The sequence below is a fragment of the Aristolochia californica genome, unplaced genomic scaffold, assembly GCF_029961685.1.
Source record: "Aristolochia californica isolate CCGP_79_NKW_82.1479 unplaced genomic scaffold, dmAriCali1.0.hap1 SCAF_9, whole genome shotgun sequence".
NCBI classification, from domain to species: domain Eukaryota; kingdom Viridiplantae; phylum Streptophyta; class Magnoliopsida; order Piperales; family Aristolochiaceae; genus Aristolochia; species Aristolochia californica.
Window position 1 is genome coordinate 30,169,926 of NW_027182290.1, and position 21,396 is coordinate 30,191,321.

General features: G+C 40.0%; 1 protein-coding gene across 3 annotated transcripts in view; it reads left to right on the forward strand.

Annotated features, from left to right (window-relative positions):
* Positions 1–635: 635 nt before the first annotated feature.
* Positions 636–21,396, forward strand: part of LOC137940333 (uncharacterized) — a 45,461-nt gene continuing 24,700 nt past the window's right edge. For all 3 annotated transcript variants that reach the window (XR_011110316.1, XM_068785340.1, XM_068785341.1), the window contains exons 1-6: positions 636–870; positions 1,059–1,103; positions 1,761–1,817; positions 1,986–2,055; positions 16,560–16,601; positions 17,473–17,546. Coding sequence is in view for 2 of the 3 variants with exons in the window: in XM_068785340.1 (XP_068641441.1) it covers positions 697–870; positions 1,059–1,103; positions 1,761–1,817; positions 1,986–2,055; positions 16,560–16,601; positions 17,473–17,546 (462 nt within the window). In the remaining variant the exon portion in view is untranslated. The remainder of the gene's footprint in view (positions 871–1,058; positions 1,104–1,760; positions 1,818–1,985; positions 2,056–16,559; positions 16,602–17,472; positions 17,547–21,396) is intronic.

Genomic DNA, 21,396 nt, shown 5'->3' on the forward strand with positions numbered 1-21,396 from the left:
GTGTTCGTTGTTTTGGGGATATTTTCAAATGCTTTTCCAAGAATGAAGGAGCACTGCTGAAACAAAGCGAGAGTTAGAGCTTTTGTAGGGTTAGGTCGGCGATGAAAAAAAAAACAGAAGATTAAATAAAAATCTTACCTCTTTCTGTCGGATCGTTGCTTTCGTCTCATCGGCGAAGAAGAACTTTAGATGAAGAAATTGAAGAGGAAGAAGATAAAAGAGGAAGAAATCGCAGTGGAAGAAATCGTAGATGAAGAAATTGAAGAGTTTGAGACAGAGAGTGAGGAATCGAAGAGGGAGAGGGAGAACGAGGGATATGAAGACCAAAATCCTCCATTTTCGATGAATCCCCACTGACAGACAGCGAGTTTCACCTATAATCCACGATTTCCGTGAGAAAATCATGGTGAGATGACATGAAAATAGTAGAGACGGAACGGAAGAGAATCCCATAATCTTCTCAGTCCCGAGACTCCCGAAATCCCAAATCCACCATATCCCTAGTTAAATTAACGAGTTGGCTCGCAGCCGTCGAGCCGAACCTGGTCGAACTCGGAAACGAGCCGATCCCGGATCTCGAGATCTCAATTTAGAGGGAATAACCTCGAAATAAACCTGAAAAGAAAGCCGACACAACAGACCTTCTTGGTCAATAAGCTTAAGCTCCACTGCAATCCTATACTACTTCCGTGCTACATGGAAAGAGCGTATCCTGATATGGAGACGAAGCATCCACTTCCATGGTTGAATGTGATGGTTACGGAGCCCTTTTACTTCTTCCACATCCTCGCCTTCTTCTCTTATTTTATTGTGCGGAGCCCCGCCTCTCAAATTCTATCTCCAGATTTCAGTGGACGGCTCCTCCGTCGGGTACTAAATATGATTCTTGAGTTTTTTTTCTTCTTTATTTCACTTCAAATCTGGAGAAACCTGAAATGCTTATAATTTGGTTGAGCTGTTCAATCAGAAATTCTGCCACGGTGTATGGTCTTCAATTTTGTTCGTAAGTTCATTTTTTTATGTTCCCTTCGATCTTACTTCATGCCGTTTCTTTTCAGGAGATCCAAGCCATTTTGGCGTTTTCGGTGCTGACTATTGTCAAGGTGTGATTCTGTTAGCATCATTGGGGTCTGTTTACCTTGCATTGGATGTTTCTTTTACGTTATATTAAATGTATATTGCAAGTAATTCAAGAGCAAAGTTGTCCTATATCTTTTTTGCTTTCTTCTTTAGTTTGCTTGTGAATTTACCACAACATTTTCCGGTAGGAAATTCCTGATATAAGAGTTCGTATTGATCTGTATGAAGGATATCATACATTCGATTACACGGTTGTTTATTTAACTAAAAAGAAGGGTCAAAACATCTGAAGAAGTGAATTTTCTCTAAGAAATGAGGTTCCCAGAAGGTTTCCTTTATTTTTGTGGAATGTTAATTTGCAAAAGTTAGTCGACCATTGATGAGTTTTGTGTTTTATTGCTTCCAAAAACTTTTTTGCGGATCTGAATCATCATACATGTATAAGAACATACTACCTCAGTGACTATGTCAGGTAGTGCTTTTGTTATCTTGAGGACTGTATTATCGTTGTAACTTTTTTTCTTTTTAAAGTCACTGTGAGTTTTGTTTTAGCACTCACTAATGCGTATTTCTTGTGTCTCAAGGTGCCACTCAATATGTGTCAGCTTTCACACTGCAATGCCAGTTTCTCCAACAGAATAATAACATCTCTCCTTTTTCTTCTTATAATTGTTTCACAGTTGGTGAAAGAGGAGACCTGGGAGGCCTTCATTGCTGATACCTTGTTTGTTGCAAAGGTCTGTACACTTATTATCTATTAGAGAATTGTAATTTTTTATTTGGATGCACAGATTTCTGAAATGTTACAACGATGGATTCTTTAAAATACCGCTTGCATATCTGCATGTATTTCTCAGTTTGCTTGAATTCATTTTTAAAACTCTTAGACTATAATATTTTTCCAGGGCTTTCTTATTGCTGTTGCTTTAGCTCTGGACTACCACTTGGCTCTCTGCTACATTGTGGGATTTTTAGGTATAGTATACCTTGGAAACAAGATGGCATTTTTAGAGGGTACTTTTGTTCTGTTGAAATCATGCTTCTCAAATTATTGCTTGTGAATAGATGCCTAAACAAGGAATCCATTGCTATGAATGAAGATGGAATATGCAGCATAATGCATCTATCCTGTACATTATTGACATTTTGGCCTATTTCTAAATCTAATATGTCAGTTTTCATTAAATATCTCCAGCAATATGCTTTTCAGTATTCTCTGTCATTTGATATTGACATTAGCATTATCCCAGGAACTAAAAAATTTGTAAACTTGTGATTGTACAGTTTCTTTGTCTTAAAACTGTGTCTAATTGGTTAAGCAACTGTCAAATAATTATTTGAAACGACATGCTTCTTGGTGTTGTTAGTCAAGAGAATTTTTCATTGATGTGATCCCAGAACCAAAAATATCATTGCTCATGATTCTATGATTTGCTTCTGAAAATTACATCTAAATGATTAGTGCTTATGCGTCATGGGTTCAAAGTGTAACTGCAGTATTATGTTCTGGAGTATTTTTCCGCAAATGAATGCTTCAACTCCTTTTATGGTATATGACTCTGTTGATCTTGCACCTGGGAGTTGGGGCAGATTTGTAAATTTTAAGTACTAAACATCAGTTTTTAAAAATAAAAAAACTAGCTTTATTTACACACTGATCTTATCAATTGAGTAAAAGAAAGACTTTCAAGAAAAGGTAGTCATATTTTGATTATTTTAAATTAAAATCCTAAAGTGTAATATATTGGTAGTTTTGAAGGGAGCCCTTATTGACTAAGAAATTTGAAATCTCAGTACTCTTCTGGAATGAGCATACTTTGTCCTCTCTTGATCAATTCAAACTTGAAGCCCTCATCAGGGGAAAAGCCAAGTTCAAATGCAATGAAATTCATTTACTGCTAGAAAAGAACCAGAAGCACTACATCTACTATGTTAGAGGGAATCAGAATGTGTATTGGCCTTTTGGCTGAATGACCATATGGGAGGATTTCTAGTGTGTGGCCTTGGGTTCAAGTCTCACCAGGATATGGGGTTTCACATTAAGAAAAAAATGACTCATCCAAAAAAAGGACTCATTCAAGAAAAAAAGACTCAGATCAATTAATAAAGAGAACTAAAGTTCACAAAATTAATTTTTTTCAGGGAAACGATTGAGCAAAATTACTTTGAATTTTTTGTGCTAGTCAAGTAATAGTCATGATTTACTGTTTTAGTTAACTCTGCGACAGGGATGCAGAATTGTCTGCAGAATGGAAATTGAGCTACAACGCATGCATATCTGACTATTTTATCTGGTGAATGTTCCAGAAAGCAAAAAACACCCCTGATCCCCTAGAGATTGTTTGCATTCCCTCCAAGTATACCTAGTTTCCATCTACATTGAAGCAATGTGAAATCCTTCTTCATTAGACAAAATATTGCTTTAAAGCTAAGGCAAAGTGGAGACATTGATCAGATTAATCTTCTCTCTGTTGAGTGATATTATCAATGACAGATGTCCTGTTAAATGCTATGACCTGTGTTCATCATTATTATTATTATTTTTTTTATAATGTTCATTATAATGACTGATTAAGTTTGTAATTACAAAGAATGAGTTTTTTTTTTTTTTGAGAAATACAAAGAATAAGTATTTATATTGCTCTAGTTCGTACCATAAAAAATTTCAAAATAAAGAGAGAGAAAAAAATATCTTATTTAATTCTTGAAACCAAGCTTGTAATGTTAATTACAGTGGTTGCCATTACAGGCTTTCAGCTGCATTTTGGTGTCAAAAGAAACTACTGTTTAGGCCCAGGATTCAGATCTATCATGGTTTTGGCAATAAGATTTGCACCTTTATACTTGTAAAAAATCCTCAACCTCATAAAATAAAGTAAAATATGACAACCTATATCGTCTTTGTCAAATGGCAATAATATTGCATCAGGCTTTACCAAAAAGGATGCACAAATTATTGATTACACCATGCTGTTAAGAAAATTGCCGTGAATCACTACATGTACAATTTGACGTATAATAACTACTACAAAAATATGATAACCAATAATGAGGTAAATACTTGTACATAAATCATAAACAAGAGAGATTAACCTTTAGATATCGTGATTACTTTTATGGCAATGAGTACAGTATAAATACCTTTTGCACGCCCACGACCTCGATTACCATTCCTACCACCCCCTCTGGCATTATGTTGTGTAATACAACCGTCTGTAGTGACCTAGCTTTGTCCTCGAGAGACTCCTAATCATCCCACTGTGGTACTCATTGCAAAACTATTGACTGAGGAAATATTTTCTAAGGAGCAGATTGGAACTTTTAAGACTTGTGCAAACACTCTATCCAGGGACAGTGGTGGCTCTATCTACAAGAAGTGAGACTTTATTGGTTTCAGATATGGTGTCATCCTCAGCTAAAAATATGGAGTTGCTTCTATGGCTTCCCTTTGCTTCAATTGTTGGGCTAAATTTGATGTGAGGATTTGATACAAACTTTCTCCAACTAACGTTCGAAACTTAGCAGACAAAACATTCAAGTTGTCTCTTAATGTAGCTTTGGTCATTTCTTGCAATATATCCAACAACCTTTGCAAGTTCTTCTTAGACGAATATAGGTTCCTTATCCCATATGTCGTTTTCAAAGTCTAGATAAATCACTGTTTGGTACTTCTTATTCCATATTATTAGTCATCCAATAGATCACTTGAGCTTCTTCTTGAAGCCACTTGTCATAAAACTTCTTTGGAGCTCTTTTTGTTAAATGTTTTTGTAAGGTCTTGGCAAGTAGAAATCTCCTTACTGATTTGGCCCATGTAAGTAATTATTAGCTCCCTTTAAGTGTGTTAAGAGTCAGGGCTATTTTAGTAATTTCTAATCGGGATAGACTTGTAATTTGTTGGATAGAAAGGTCCAGGTTTGAGTGTTTAATGTTAAGTTGTGGAGCCTAATTAACACCCTACGCTTAGTCGGTACACAAATGGACCTTTGTGGTAAGGTTGTCGTGGGGTTGGAAGGGGGTAGAGCCCCCGTCAGATTCACGATATATTGACTGCTGTTTCATTCAGGGCAATTTGGGAATTTCATTCTTGTAAAGTGGTTGCCCTAATTTTCTTTTTATAATTGAGGGGGGGGGGGGGGGGGGGGGGCGCACCGTTATTAGGGTTTTATCAATAATCCGAGGAGCATCATAAGTTGTAGCCTGAAAGGTTAGAGAAAAACACCTGTAAGTGTGCAATTCTCTTGTAAACTTTTTCATCTTGATAGTGGATTACTGCAGCAGCGGAACAGAGGACGTAGTCTCACCTTGAGGCGAACCTGTATCAATCTTGTTGTTTGTTCTCGTGCTTGCTTTTCTTTTCTTCCGCGATTATTATTATTGCTCTCTTTAGTTTGGAATTAGGACGTCTAATTCCTAACATTTAAAGAGGTGCGGTTACTGTGTAATTTTTATGGGTTATGAAGGCTATTTACTTGGTTTTAAGTCCTTACATTAGGGGCTTTTTGGTCATTCTGTAAATAGACTTAAGTGATGAATGAAATCTAATGGGGGCTTGATTTCTCCCCTATTCAGCAGGCTGTACAACAGCCATTTCTCTCACTCTCTCTATTCTTCTTTCTATTCTTCCCTCTTTCTCTTCTATTTTTACTTTCTAACATGGTATCAGAGCAATTCATTCCACAAATTCAAGCCTAAAGTTGAATTTCTCTCTTCCTAAAGACTGCGATCTCTCCCAAGATAGGGATTTTTCAACTATATTCTGCTGATTAAGGTTAAAGGTCAGTTTTTTTTCCCATTTTTTAACCTTTAACCTACTTTTGCTGCTGTCTAAAGCAGTTGCCGTGTGCTATTATGATCCTGCAAGGATCATATAAAGTTTTGAAATGACATTTTAGAATTACTGCCTGCATCACCTAGCTTGGGGCATAGGTTTGCCTACGCAGACTTCACAAGGCCTCTTGCTTGGTGTATTTTAGTCTCAATCTCTGAAAGTGTTGTTAAAAGGAGTTAGTAGATATCAAAAAAGGGTTTTCTAATTCAGTTTTTTAGCATTGTGGAGCCCACAAGAATTTGTACATACCTAAATTTGTCTGCGAAAGTAGTTTATAACAAGGTATTTGTGAAGTGTTTTTGGCATCTTATTATTTCTGGTATTGTGGTTGTAAGGAGAAATTGTTATGTTTGCAACGGCCACAACGTCCCCTATTTCAAATTCGAACTCTGACCTCCCAACTTTGGAAAGCCCCTTCAGGCCTGTCAACTTGTGTCTTCTGTCCCCCTCCCCCTAGCACCTGGCTCTTTCTTCTCACACCTGGAGGTCCCCTCAGTTGGAAAACCCACCACCTCATCCCCCAATTTCCCTCCTTTGCTACTGGAATTTAACCCCCTGCTTCCCCCTATTAACTCTGCCCATAATACTCCCCAACTACCACGACCCTCCCACCTCTACATATCCCGCGCTGGGACTCACCCCAGCCACAAACGGAAACCAGGGATTTCACCTTTTGCAGCTGGCCTCCACCACTCCAAGGCCTTGAACTCGCCCTCACCTCCTCTCTGCCTGAATTTCATCCCGCCCTTCAACAACAATATTCACACCCATTGTTGACAACACCCCCCCCCCCCCCCCCGCCCCTTCCTCTAGGGGTGGCATTGAGTCAAGCCGAGCCTAGCCTCGAGCCTAAAATTGGAATTGCGCTGGAGCCCAATAATTTTAACTGAGTTCAAGCTCGAGCTGGTTCGAGCTCCAACCTACGTTTAAAACTTTGCATAAAATACTTGTCAAATAAATCGTACATAAAATTTACTTAAAATTGGGCATGGCCTCTACATAAAATTGGATACACTTTTTAAAGAGATTCTCCCAAAACAAAACTCTTTCTTTGGTTGTCTCAAAATTTTTGAAATGATTTATAATTTAATAAATAATAAATTAAAAACTTATTTAATAACTTTTTAATTTATTATATTACTTGATTGATATTAAATTATTAAATACTAGCTTAATTACTAATAATTTTCTCTTGGCCCGCCATTATCAAATGGTATCAAAAGAATCAAAATATGTATAAAACAACTAATAGCCTGAGTAGTAAATACTAGTTAATAATTTTTTTTGAGGAAAATGTGTAAAATTACTAGTTAATTATTACTACTTATGCATTAAAAGAAACAACCAAACAGCTAACACTAATAAATGTCATAAATTTATAATAAATAATTTTTATTCGTTAATCAAATAATACCTAAGTTTAACTCAAAGATGATAAAGAAAAAAAAAAAGCTTCACCAACTAAGAAGGAATGGTTAGGGCAGATTGAGGGAAGGGAAGCGAGATCCAATGGAATCTCGACCAGGCGACTATTATCCAACACAAAAATCACTTCTTTGAACCTCTTTGCCACATTCGTGGTTAGGAAGGATTAGTTCTTTGTTGTCAAAGTCAGCTAACAAGAAGTAGCTTTGTGATATAATATTGTGTGGACACCTCAAGCTAGATGGTAATTGTTGGAGGGTTGTTGGCTTAATGGTGGGTTAAGAAAGATGAGTTTTATGGGGTTAAGAATTACACTAACTTCTGAAAGACGAGTTTTAATGGGTTAAGAATTACAAATTTTTTTTCGCTAAGATCAATTTCAGCAACTAATGAAAAAAAAGAACTGACCAACAGGTATAACATGCCTGCTAAAATAGAAGTCGAAAATAACTTTCAATTTCTTCTCCACTTTATTTTAATGGCAATACTGGACAAATGATTTTATTGATCATGCTCAGATGATTGGGTTTACAAGAACCTGATGCGGAAAATCATCTGGTCCTGGAAGAAGCTCCTGACAGTAGTTTTAATGCGAGATCGAAGAAAAAGAATGGAATACAATGCAAAAAATGCAGAACCCAGCAGGTATCAAATAAAAATGCAAATATCCCAATAGATAAAATTGCTAAAAATGGATTACGTTCGACTGTTTTGTCAGCAACGAAAACAAAACCTAACATATTAACATGAATACCAGCAGGCAACATATAAAGATCGTACCTCTGTTCTGTCACTTCCGTTGGCGACGCTCGGTTACAAAGATCGATTGAGGGACGAAGATTGGAGAGGAACATCGAAAAAAAAGAAATGAAACTGATTTAATAACCAAAACTTACCTAAAGGAGCAGATTGCAGTCCAATTTTTCTCGCAAACAACCGATTTTCTTCCGATCTTCTCAAGCCCAAAATCCCCATTTCCCTGATTCCCGACCTCGTTGACGCTGCCGCTGCCTAATCCCGCTGCCAAACCCCCATTTCGCTGATTTTTCTTGGGCCCTCTTAATTAACGAGTCGGTTCGTGAGCTTTTGAACTGAACCATGGTTCGCTTGAGCCCGACTCGTTAACTTAAACGAGCCCGATCTCGATCTTGAGGTAAACCTAGCTGAACTCGAGCAGCTCACGAACCGGCTCGGTTCAATGCCACCCCTACCTGCCTCCCTCTGCTACTCAACCTTTACCCTGCCTGCCTCCCCTCCACCCGACCATTCTGATGACGAGTCCTCATCATCAATTAACATTTGTCCCAAGCACCTTCAAACTGATGAATCTCCACACGAACCCCCCAGCCCCTCCTCTCCACCCCTATTGGCTATCTACCAGCGTCGCCAGTGAAACCCACTTGGGATAACCCCTGGGGGAGAATCCAGTTGCTTGCTTCCTCTCCTGGTTGACCCGACCACTGGTGGACTCTCTTTCCCTTGTCAGACGATCGTGCACATCATCTTGTCATGGCCTTGCAGATTGAGTGAAGTAAGTATGATGACGATATGTGGGGTTGCATGATGGACCTTGCCAAATAGATGGGAGTGATCTACAACGGGTATTTGTCGGGCGACTTGCCCACCTCTGAAGTACAAAAAAGGGGTGAAAATAATCGTCACAACGTGAAATGTACGCGGAATTGGATTTGCTCGAATGTGTGCTACTGTTTGCAACCTCCTTGCAAAGTGTCACCCCTCAATTGTAATTCTGCAAGAGAGTAAGTGTCAAAGCCTGACTGATTTTGCTATTCACAATATGTGGGGCTATTGTTATCTTGACTGGTTGGCTGTTAATGCTATGGGTCATTCAAGGGGGATCCTTCTCCTCTAGAATGCCTCTGCTGTGGATGTGCTGGATCATATTATTGTTTCCTACTCCATTGGAATAAAACTGCGTGACAAATATACTGGCTTCATCTGGGGCTTTGCAGGGGTCTACGGACCCACTCGCTATCGTGAGCGTAGTTTTTTTTTTAGTGAATTTTCTGATCTCTTCCCTGTTGGCTAATGTTATGGTCCCTAGCCATGGATCTAGTAACTCGGCGAGGTACTGATGAACCCAGCACTATTTGAGGGTTCTTAATCATGTTTTTGTGAAAAGAACTCTCTGATCTCTCTTTACCACATTAGGATTGAAAAGGAGTTTCCTTTTCTCAATTATAGATGCAACCAACCAAGTAAGGGACTGTTTAAGGACCCAAACATGAAACCCCACTTTTATAGCTCACGTCAAGAAGTAGGGTTTCTAAAATTCATGCACCTACTGTTGCTGTACGCAAAGAGACAATCTATAACTCTCTTAAACTCGTAAAAGAGAATTATAAATACCTCTTGAAGATCCCTCTCCACCAGCAAACCGAAAGCCTCCACCTTTGATGTGAAGACCCACGCAAACCCTCCTTCTCTTCCTGCTGGTTCGTGAAAGAGATAGACTTCCCTTGCAGCTCGGAAGAGAAAGATAATTCCTCTTCTTCCTCCTCTCACGATCCCCTTAGAGACCCTCCAATGGATTCATCAAACAACAAGAGAAAGTTCACGCCAAGAACCCTAGAATAGGGAGCTCAAGCAAGAACCTAATTACCCTAATTTACTCTAAATCCGAACTTACTTTATTTCTGCTTCCTTACCCCTTAAATAGGGTAATTCACGTCAAGATAGGTTAGGGTTATAAAACCCAACTATACCCTACCTCCAACTCTTATTACGTAAAATCAATAAAATTCGAAATAAAAGCAACATAAATAATAAAAGTAAAAGTAGGTGACTCGGTGAGTCATTGTCTCCTCCTCTGAGTGACTCGGTGTGCTATTGAGTCCATAACAGCTTATCCCATGGCTCCTTGCTGGCGACTTCAATCCCACCAGATTCTGCAGTGACAAATCCCCTCCTGCTACCAGAATTACTTCCGCTATGCGCTATTTTGATGATTTCATTGGGAGTTTTGAATTGGATGAAGTTTACCTTTCTGGCAAAACCTTTACTTGGTCAAATGGACAAAGGCTGCACATCCCATCCAAGTTCAACTGGTTTTTTGCTACTAGTGACTGGCTGAGGTTGCATGGGAACGTGTGTGGGTCGGTTTTGAACCAGATAGGCTCTGATCACTAGCCCATTCAGATTGACACTAAATTTGGCAAATGGGGGCCCGCTCCTTTTTGGTTTGACATTGCTTGGCTGCTTGACAAGCAATCTGCCAACCGGACTATTGATGGATTGATCTCGGGGGCACCATTTTGATAAATGGAACTTTCCTCACAAATTGAAACGTCTCAAAGACAAACTCAAATCTTGGTCCTCAAAATGTCGCCTTTCTGTCAATGCCGAAATGTCCTCTCTCCTGTCATAGATTGATGGCCTTGATCTGATTGAGGAGCAAACGTGCCTTTCCTATATTGAATTCTCTCATCGTATTTCACTTCAAAATGAACTTCAGTCCATTTTTCACATCGAGTGTGTGCAGTGGAAGCAACAGACCCGCTTTAGGTGGCTGGTTGAGGGGATGCTAACACAAAATTCTTCCATGCCATCGCCTTGGCCCGTCGGAGGAATAATCAGGTCACTTCTTTGTCCATTGACATTGAAGTCACCTTGGATAGGGCCTCCATCACTAATGCTCTTCTTAGTTTGTCACAGATATTTACAGGGAAGATTGCTACCTCCGCCCTCAGCTTCTTCACCTCCATTTCTCCTTAATCTCACCTGCTCTAGCTGCTCTCATCGAGCTCCCTTTCTTTGATCTCGAGATTGAGGATGCTATTTTGGGTCTCCCCTGAGATAGAGCCCCCGACCTTGATGGCTACAACAGAGAGTACTATAGGCACTGGTGGCCTACCCTGAAGGCAAACATCCTCTCCATGGTTCATAGCTTTTTTGATTGTGACATCACTTTCAAGAGCATCGAGGCTTTTGTCATTGCGTTGGTCCCAAAGAAAGTAAGTGTAGAACATCTGAGCAACTTCAGGCCGATTGGCCTTGTCTCTAGCCTGTACAAAGTCATCGCTCACATCTTGGCTCACCATCTTAAGGCTCATCGTCTATAAGGGTTAGAGTGCCTTTATTCGCGGTCAGGACATATTGGATGCTACTATGGCGGCTCATGAAGTTATAGATCATCTCTCCAAATCAGGTCTCCTTTGATTCGTCCTCAAGCTTGACCTTGAAAAGGCCTTTGACTGTGTAAGCTGGATAGTCCTTGATGATATTATGGAGCGCATGGGCTTTGGCAACCAATGGAGATTTTGGATCCGCAGTTGCATATCATTAGCCTCTTACTCTCTTCTCTTCAACGACACTATCTATGCTTCTTCAGGGGCACTCGTGGCATCAGATAGGGAGACCCACTCTCCCCGCTCCTTTTTAACCTCATTGCCGAGTATTTATCCTCTATGTTTTACTCTACTAGGCGCCTCGAGTGGCTTGATGCGGTGTCTGATTAGAGTGATTTTGATATCCCTTTGCTCCAATTTGCAGACGATTTCTTTGGGACCGATACTCTCGATCAGATTAACATAATCAAGGCTCTACTTGGTCTCTTTGAGGTTTCTTCGGGTCAAAAGATTAACTGGAGGAAAACGATTTTATTGGGACTTTACATTCATCCAGACCTTCTCTAGTGCATGGCAGACACTTTGGGATGCTCGATCATGACTCTCCCTTCTACCTACCTCGGCCTCTCCCTCATTGATTGCAGCCCCAGGTTGGGGCTTTGGGCCCCTATCATTGAGAGACTTGAGCATCGATTGTCCACCTGGAAGGGTAGGCTCCTTTCCAAGACGGGCAAATTTACCCTTCTCAACTCTTGCCTAGCTGGAATCCCGAATTATTTCCTCTTGTTTTTGCCTTGCCTTGCCTCGATTTGTCGGCTCTTTGACTTGATTAAAAGGAGATTCTTATGGCATGACACCAGTAGTGAGTTCCATTATCACTTGGTCAACTGGGAGGATGTTTGTAAACCAAAGTTTTTGGGAGGATTGGGGATCAAACGTACCAAGGAAATGTGATCAGCTCTTCTTTTCAAGTGGTTTTGGAAGCTCAACTCTGTTTATGTTACTTTTTGGAAACCGATGGTGATTGCTAAACTCCGTCAGATTGGTGCTAGATGGATTACTGATGGCAGCCGATGTCACCTCTCCCCCATTTGGAGGTCTATGTTCCATTTATTTCCAGTCTTTCCTCTCCGCTATCCGCTATTTTGTGGGTGATGGATCCAGCCTGAATTTTTGGACGAGTGACAGCCCCCTCATCTCTTCTTTCCCACGGCTTTTGCAGCTCGCTTGTCGTCAACACTTGGGTCAACAACTCTTAGGATCTTCATCTGAGGCTATCTCTGTTTGTGGTTTGGATGTTGGCCTTTGCTCTACCAAGATTCAGATTCCTATGGCTGACCATATGATTTGGCTCCCTAAGGACAGTGGGGTGGTTCTCTATTTCCTCGGCTTACAGACTTCTCACGGTATGGACTTGGATCCCCAATGCCCACCCAGTTGCTACCGCTTGGCGTCTCTTGGCCCCCCAGGTGAAAATTTTCCTTTGGAGTACTTGCCTCAACATAATCCTTACCATCGATAATCTCCTTTGTCGTGGCAACTCTTCTCCGGATCCTCTTTACCCTTTTTGTGGTTTGGAAGATGAAACTGTTAGTCACCTCTTCCTTCATTGCTCCTTTGCCTGGCAGGTTTGGACTTCTCTCCTAAGCAGTTTGTGCATTCAGTTATGCCTTCCCCATGATCTTGGAGCTATGTGCCGTTATGCCTCTGGGACTCGCTTCCCCAGATTGGGTAAGTTTCTTTTCTCAGCCTATGTGGCCCACATCCCTTGGAGCCTTTGAATGGAAAGGAATTCTAGAAGATTTAATTGTCTCTAGCATGACTGCTGAAGTCTCTTGCCTTGCCACCGGCCTCAACTCGGCCTGGATGCACACCAGGAAGGAATTCGATTGTTTGACAAGCGTCCCCCTCCGCACCAATTGGCATGCCATTGCTTAGATGTCTGCTCCTCCCCCACCCACTGGGTGGCTTGTTGGGCTCCTCCTCCGGTTGGTTACTTCAAGCTCAACTTTGATAGTAGCGCATTTGGTAACCCTGGGATTGCAGGATTTGGTGGTGCGATATTCGATGCTGAGGGCACCCACCCCTCTCATCTCCTTTGTCGGACCTCTTGATATTGTAGACTCGACCATAGTTGAGCTCTCCGGTCTCCAACATGGCCTTCACATCGGCCACGAGCATTTCAGCGGTCCACTCATCGTGGAAGGTGACTCCAAGGTGGTTATTGGGTGGTGCTCGTCCACTTTCCCATCGTGGCATCATTGACATGTGTTTCTTGATATTATGGATCTTGTATCTTCTATTCCGTGTACTTGGTCTCATGTTCTTAGATCAACCAATTCGACTACCGATTCTTGTGCTAAATTGGATCCCTCCCTGCAATCTCTTGTTGTAAGGGGAGACCTCCCTTGATGTATTTTCTTTTTGTTAAATAGGGTCCAAAGCCTATCCCAAAATGACTGGCCATCTTAGGAAATGTCTTTTCCAACTAATAAACTCAAAATCTTTTATCTCACTAATCCATGTGGGACTATTCCTTAACACTCCCCCTCACGTGTAGGCACATGGATAATTTGGGTGGAGACCCACATACGAGTACTTGCTTTGATACCAGCCTCTGCATTGGACCTAGCCACTACTGTTTGTTTCTTACTTTTCCAGCTTACCAGGTTACCTCCAACAAAACAACAGTAGCCTGATGTAGAACGTCTATCCATCTTACACTTAGCATAATCGGCATTAGAATACCCAAGTACATCAATTTTCCCATTCTGAGAATACTGAAGACCTTTTCCAGGTTCACCCTTCATGTACTTCAAAATCCTCTAAGCGGCTTCTAAATAGACTTTTTGAGGATTTTCCATGAACTGGCTCACAACTTCCACAACAAATGAGATATCCGGCCTGGTTACTGTAGTATAGATAAGTTTATCTACTAACCATCAGTATTGAGTTTTACCCTTGAGTGTAGGACCCTGGGTGTCATGTAGATTATGATTAACTTCTATGGGGGTGTCTATGGGTTTAACACTTAACAAACCATACTCTTGTAACATATCTAATATATATTTTCTCTGAGAAAGAACAATTCCTCACTTGCTACGAGCGACTTCAATGCCAAGGAAGTATTTGAGAGAGCCCAAATCTTTTGTCTCAAAATGTGTGGTCAGATATTGTTTAACTTCTGTAATACCATCAAGATCATCACCAGATAACATAATGTCTTCTACATACACAACCAAAACCACCATACTAGTCTTCCTTTTAAGTAGGAACATGAAATGATCACAATGACTCCTATAGAACCCAAATTGTAGTACCACATCACTAAACTTTTCAAACCAGACCCGTGGACTCTGTTTAAGTCCATAGATAGCCTTCTGCAGCTTACACACCTTTTCTGTCTCCCCCTGAGCAACATACCCAGGAGGTTGCTCCATATACACTTCCTCATGTAGATCATCATATAGATAGACATTCTTTACATCGAGTTGAAAGAGAGGCCAACCCTTATTAACAGCCACAAATATTAAGATACGTACCGAAGTAAGTCGGGCCACAGGAGAGAATGTCTCAAAGACATCAACTCTAAAAGTCTTCGTATACCCTTTCGCTACCAACCGTGCTTTGTACTGTTCAATAGAGCCATCAACATTATATTTGATTGTATACACCCAAAGACACCCCACAATAGCTACTCCTGTAGGTGGATCACATAGACGCCATGTTCCCCGAGACACCAAAGCACTCATCTCATCATCCATAACTTGTTTCAATTTGGGAGAGCACAAGGCTTCCTGCACTGAATGAGGTATATGGGAAGTAGACAATGACATAGCAGAGGACTTGAAGGATGGGGACAAAAAATCAAGAGACACATATTTGGATATCGGATGAGAAGTACAAGATCGTTTACCTTTTTGTAGACTAATAGGCAGATCCAAATTAGAGACAACAAGATTTGCAGGCAATGAGGAAGCTGAGGGATCATGAGAAGAGAGCTCTGTAGAAGTGATTGCTGGAGGCGTTGCAAGAGCATGAGAACGATGACTGTAAACACGGAGAGGCAATGAAGAATTCAATGAAGCTAGTACATCCAAAACTGCAACAAGAACATGAATGTCTGAAGGAGACTTAGGTCAGACAGGAAACTCAACAGAGGATGAAAAATATGGAGTATGTTCAAAGAAGGCTACATTAGCTGACACACGTCTTCTGTTGAATAGGATCATAACACTTGTGTCCTTTTTTATCGGTGAGGATATCCTAGAAAAACTCATTTGATAGATCTAGATGACAACTTATAAACCGAAATTCCAAACATATGAACAAAACAAGTTCATCCAAAAGTATGAGGAACCACATCACAATTTACAAATTGGCTTTAAAACATGAAGAGGAACTTGGCCACTCAAAACAGATGAGGGCATACAATTAATCAAGTAACACGAAGCTATAATTGTATGCCCCCAAAAGGATTTAGGAACATTTTTATGTAGTAGTAGTGTCCTTGTAGCCTCAAGGAGATGTCTGTTTTTTACGTTCAACCACCCTAGTTCGATCAGTATAGTAGTAACTTGATGGAACCAAATATGAAATTTCATTACAGACATTGAAGACACCGGAAAAATCTGGATGTAGGTTAGTCGTTTTGCTCTAATACAATGTAAATAAATCATAAACAAGAGAGTTTAATGATAAAGAATAGAAAGAAATAATAAAAAATTAGTTGAGAAATAGAGGAAGAGAAAAAGAAGAGAAAAGAGAGAAGTTTTTGTTTCAAGACAGAAGGTTGGTTTCTTTTACAATTCCTTGCTAATTCTCTTTCAAATTTAAGGAAAATTAGAGAAAAGACAAAAATACCCTCGTCTAATAATATATGTAGAAAATTAAATGACCTGATGCCCTTTGTGGGCTTACTGTGTACATGTAAAATACTGAATACAAGCTGCATATTACAAATGAATATCTTAAAGTGGGTAGTCTTTTAGGTGTTTTTTTAAGTAGTGACATTCTTAGTCTTTCAGGTGTTACCAGAAAAAAAAGTGAAGTCTTTTAGATGTAAAGATATCATACTCTGATTTACTTCAAGACTTTCTCTTAACTTTTGCTTTAATCTGTTTGATATCTTGCAGTGATTTATATTCTAACTCAACAGCCAGCACATAATGGACCAGGTAAAAAAACGCTTTGCATTCTTCAGTTACTAAACTGCTTCTTCCTTACGAGCTTCTGAGTTGATATTCTTCTTCTATATTATACAATGGACCTTGAGTTATTAGTGATCCTGAAGGAATAATAGCTTTCTCATAAAGGCGTACATTTGCTATGAGTTTTAATTCCTCCAGATGAAAGAACTAAGATATTTTTTTCTTTTTTTCATAAATTGGTTCAGAGAGATCACCTTTATGATTATGCAATGAAAAACAGAATCACATCCTGAAATAGAAAAGCATTGGTAAAGCACACACATCCATTCTCTCTTTTTATATATACATGTTGAAACTCCAGTATAGTCTACATTAAGTATTTCCTTGTTGGATGTTAACTGCAGTAAATGTTGATGATGGATTTTGAAGAAAATGGCTGTCTTTAGTCAACCATAATGTGTCACAGCTTTTCTGTTTTTTTTTGTGAAGGGGTTTGAGCTTTATTCAATATGTAATGTGCTCCTCGTGAAGACGGACAATGCCATTAAATGATTTCTATTTGCATCTACTTCCCTTTATCCCATCTCAGTCATGATGGTGTTGAGACTAACATGACTTTATTTATTTTCTGGGCCCTGTTGTGGATGTTTGACATAGATTATGCCGTTTATTCAAAGAGCCATCATTTTGTGCTGTATTTAATCATAACGTATGTATTTGCTAATTCAGTGTGCATCCTCCATATGGAATCATAGGGCATTTGAGGTGTTCCTTTTGTAATAAGGATACAGAGAACACTTAAGGCCTACTTCCTGGCTATATAATGCTCAGTTTTTATGACTTATGAGGAATTTGAATGGAACATAAAATATCTAAGTCCCATTTTTTGTTCTTCTAGGTAGTTCAACTCAGTTGACTCCTCTGCAATTGGAAACTCTATTGACTGAAGGAAACACCACAAGATTCTGGCTGGTTTGTTCAAAGAACTCCTTCTCAAGCTTTCCATTGTTTTCATAGATCTTCAATGCAGAACTGCTTTGCTAATGACTCCTAACTTTTCCCATAAGGTTAGTTTCTCGTCATATTATGAGCTAGACTAAAAACTCTTGGAATTACATTTGCTAGTGTAGGATACATTTTTTTTTTTTTTTTTGAAAAAGTGTGTGTAGACTATTAAAAAGAAGAGAGAAGTACAAATCAAACCTAGGAGAGAGGGTCTTCCTCCACAACAAGGTGTTGGAGTGAAATGCCTGCCTTAGATTGAATGTCTGCCAAATGATTGGCAGAACGAGGAATGTGCTGCTAAGTACAATTCAAAAGGGAAATTTCTTCCCTTACGAAGAAATATACTCTTGCCTTCTCTGTACATATTTTGTAATCTTTGTAATTATGTAATTTTGTAATCCCGTTAATCACTCTTAAACTCTTCATGTATAGTTTGTAAAACGGCTATTTAAGCCAACGATGTGAATGAGAAAACAACACAGAAATTGAAGTCTTATTTTGAGTTGGTATCAGAGCAGGAGAATCCTTCTCCTTCTCCTTCCCGTCGCCGAAGAACAGAGTAGCAACTCTGTCCCGTAGCTTCCCGTCGCAGAAGAACAAAGCAACAACTCTGTCCTGTATGAATCTCAGTCCCTTCCCATCGCCGAAGACTATCCCATATTAATCTCAGTTGTCGGAAAAAAAAAATAAAGTCTGCTCTGTTTCACAGTGAGAGCATTGTTCAGAAGAGCTCTCGACGAAGAAGACGACGAACAGTCACCCTACTCCTTCCGGATGTCGCTGATGATTGCAGCTGAGCCACCGCTCAGCCTTCCAGCAAACCACAGCCGAACCACCAGCCCGATGAAGGAGGAGCCGCACTAGAGCGTCTTGCTGAAGAAGACAAAGAGGTACGAATTTTTTTTTCTCCGCGCTCGCTTCCTCGCTGCCACCACCACCACCAGAGTCTCAGCCAAACTTGAGCGGGACTCTTGAACCATCACCGACAAACGGCAGACCTTCTGGACGTCGCCTCCAGCCTGGCAAAAGAGGAGCCGCACTAGAGTGTCTCACCGAAGAAGACGAGGTATGAGAAAAAAAAATTCCGCTTAACGTAGGTCCCGCATTTTATTTTTCTGTTGACCCAGACTCGGACCGGACCATGATCAAAGGCCCAAACCGAGTCAGCCGAATCGGACCACTTTTCGGACCAGATCGGAAACAAAGACCCAAACCGGGTCAAACCAGTGGCAGACCAGATTGGACAAGTTCTCGGACTAGACCGAGACCCAAAAAAAAAAAAGTCTTATTCAGAAAGCGGACTGGATCGGAATCAGACCCAAACCAGGTCAACCTTGCGAACAAAAAGCGGATCGGACCGGAATCAGAGACCCAAACTGGGTCAACCCAGAGGTAGGAAGCGGATCGGACCAGTATTTTTGGGTGTTATCGTCAATCTTCTTGCATCATATCGAAGGAATCAAAACCAGAGCGTATTTGTATTCACTGTGGTGAGTTTGGGCATGCAAACTCAAGATGATATGAACTTATTGGGTATCCAGAATGGTGGGATCCTACCAAAGCGCCTCGCAAATGAAACACTAAACCAAATAATCATGCTTCCGTTGTAGTAGCAGAACCCTCCACCTCTTCCTCTCACACGACTGAGGATGCATCAGTTTTAATTGCTACATCTGGTAAGGTTCTTAATAGTTCCGCTCCTAGTAGAAATAGTTAATGGATAATTGATTCTGGTGCTATCGATCATATGACTTTGGACAATCATCATGTTAAAATTATGAAACCATCTGAACAACATATCGTATCTACCGAAAATGGTACTCCCTCTCACGTTATTGGAGAAGGTTCCATCATCCTCACTGAAAATCTGAGTCTTGATTCTGTATTAGTTGTTCCAACCCTCAATCATAATTTATTATCAGTGGCTCAAATAACTTGCACTCTGCATTGTAATGTGATTTTTTAGCCTAACCGTTGTGTTTTTAAGGACATTCGAACTCGAAAGATAATTGGTTATGGTACTAGAAGGGGGACGCTCTATTACCTTGATTTGAAGCCAGATAGTTCTCATCAGTTAGCTCAAGCATTCTCCGTGAATAAATCTGCAGATTCTGAGATTTGGTTATGGCATAAACGGTTGGGTCACTCATCCTTTGGTTATTTAAAGAAATTGTTTCCAAAACTCTTTGCTAGATTATCTGTTTCAGATTTTAAGTGTGAAGTATGTGAATTGGCTAAAAGCCATCATGTTCTATTTCAAATAATATGAATAAGAGTCCAACACCCTTTATAATCATCCACTCTGATGTATGGGGTCCAACAAATATAGCCTCTCTTAGTGATAAACGGTGGTTTGTTTCCTTTATTGATGATCACACCTGTATGACTAGGATTGACTTAATGAAAAAAAAAGTGAAGTTAGTTTGTTGTTCAAACAATTTCATAGAATGATAGCCACTCAGTACTATTCTACTATAAAAACTCTCTGCAGTGACAAAGGTGGAGAATTTGTTAATCAATGTTTATAAGAATATCTAGATGATCATGGTATTACTCATCAAACTACTTGTCCGTACACCCCTTAGCAAAATGGGATTGTAGAGCGAAAGAACCACCACCTTCTTGAGGTTGTTCGTGCTTCCTTGTATGTTGGCTAGTTACTGGGGTGAAGCCATCACAACTGCAGCTTATCTTATCAACCAAATACCCTTGAGTGCATTACAATTTCAGACTCCCTAAAGTGTTCTTCATAAAACCATTAGTTCACCTACTGTGCCGAATCTGCCACCTAGAGTTTTTGGGTGTGTAGCCTTTGTTCATCTCCATAAGCCATTGAGAAATAAATTGGAACCCCGAGCTCTCATGTGTGTCTTTGTTGGTTATGCTCAACATCAAAAAGGCTATCGCTGTTATCATCCTCCCTCTCGCAAATTGTATGTCACTTTTGATGTGGTATTTCACGAAGATAACATGTATTATTCTACTCCTGAATCTTCAATTCAGGGGAAGAATAGGATTGAATTGCAGACCCTTAATCATCATTTGGATACCTTGGATACTACAAGTGGTAAGTATTCATATTACAACAGTGAACATCAAAATGATACAAATGAGCATGATTCATAGGATGGAGACAGTCAAGACCAGATGGAAGTGATGCAACCAGAGTCTCAACCTATCAGAGCTGGGTGGTTCCGTCCACCACTGATGGGTTAGGTACTTGGCTTTTCGCACTTAATAGAACCGGTCTTTTGGGTTGTATTGGCTAGGCGTTTGACACAATCGACATCTTCTCCCCTTCATAATGTACCAGTGGTCAATTGCTTTCTGAGTCCGAGTTCATGTTTGAGCCTTAGGTAAGTTTTGAAACTCAACAAAGAGTTCATCGAACCACAAGAGGAAAACCTAGAGTTATTTATGAACCTCTTCTCACCTCTAAATTTCAGTATCCCATGTATAATTTTGTGTCTTATCATAGATTGTCAAAGGCAAATGAAGCATTTGTGAATCAATTATCTGCTATATCTATTCCTAATAGTGTGTAGGAAGCCTTGAAAGATCCTAAGTGGAAAAAAGCTATGAATGAAGAATGAGGTCCCTTCAAAAGAATTCAATATGGGAAGTGGTTGATCTACCTGTAGGAAAGACACCAGTTGGATGTAGGTGGGTATTTGCCATTAAATATAAAGCCGATGGCACCATTGAAAGGTTCAAAGCAAGACTTGTCACTAAAGAATATACTCAAACCTACGGGATTGATTACATGAAGACATTCGCACCAGTGGCCAAAATCAATACTGTTCGAATTCTACTATCT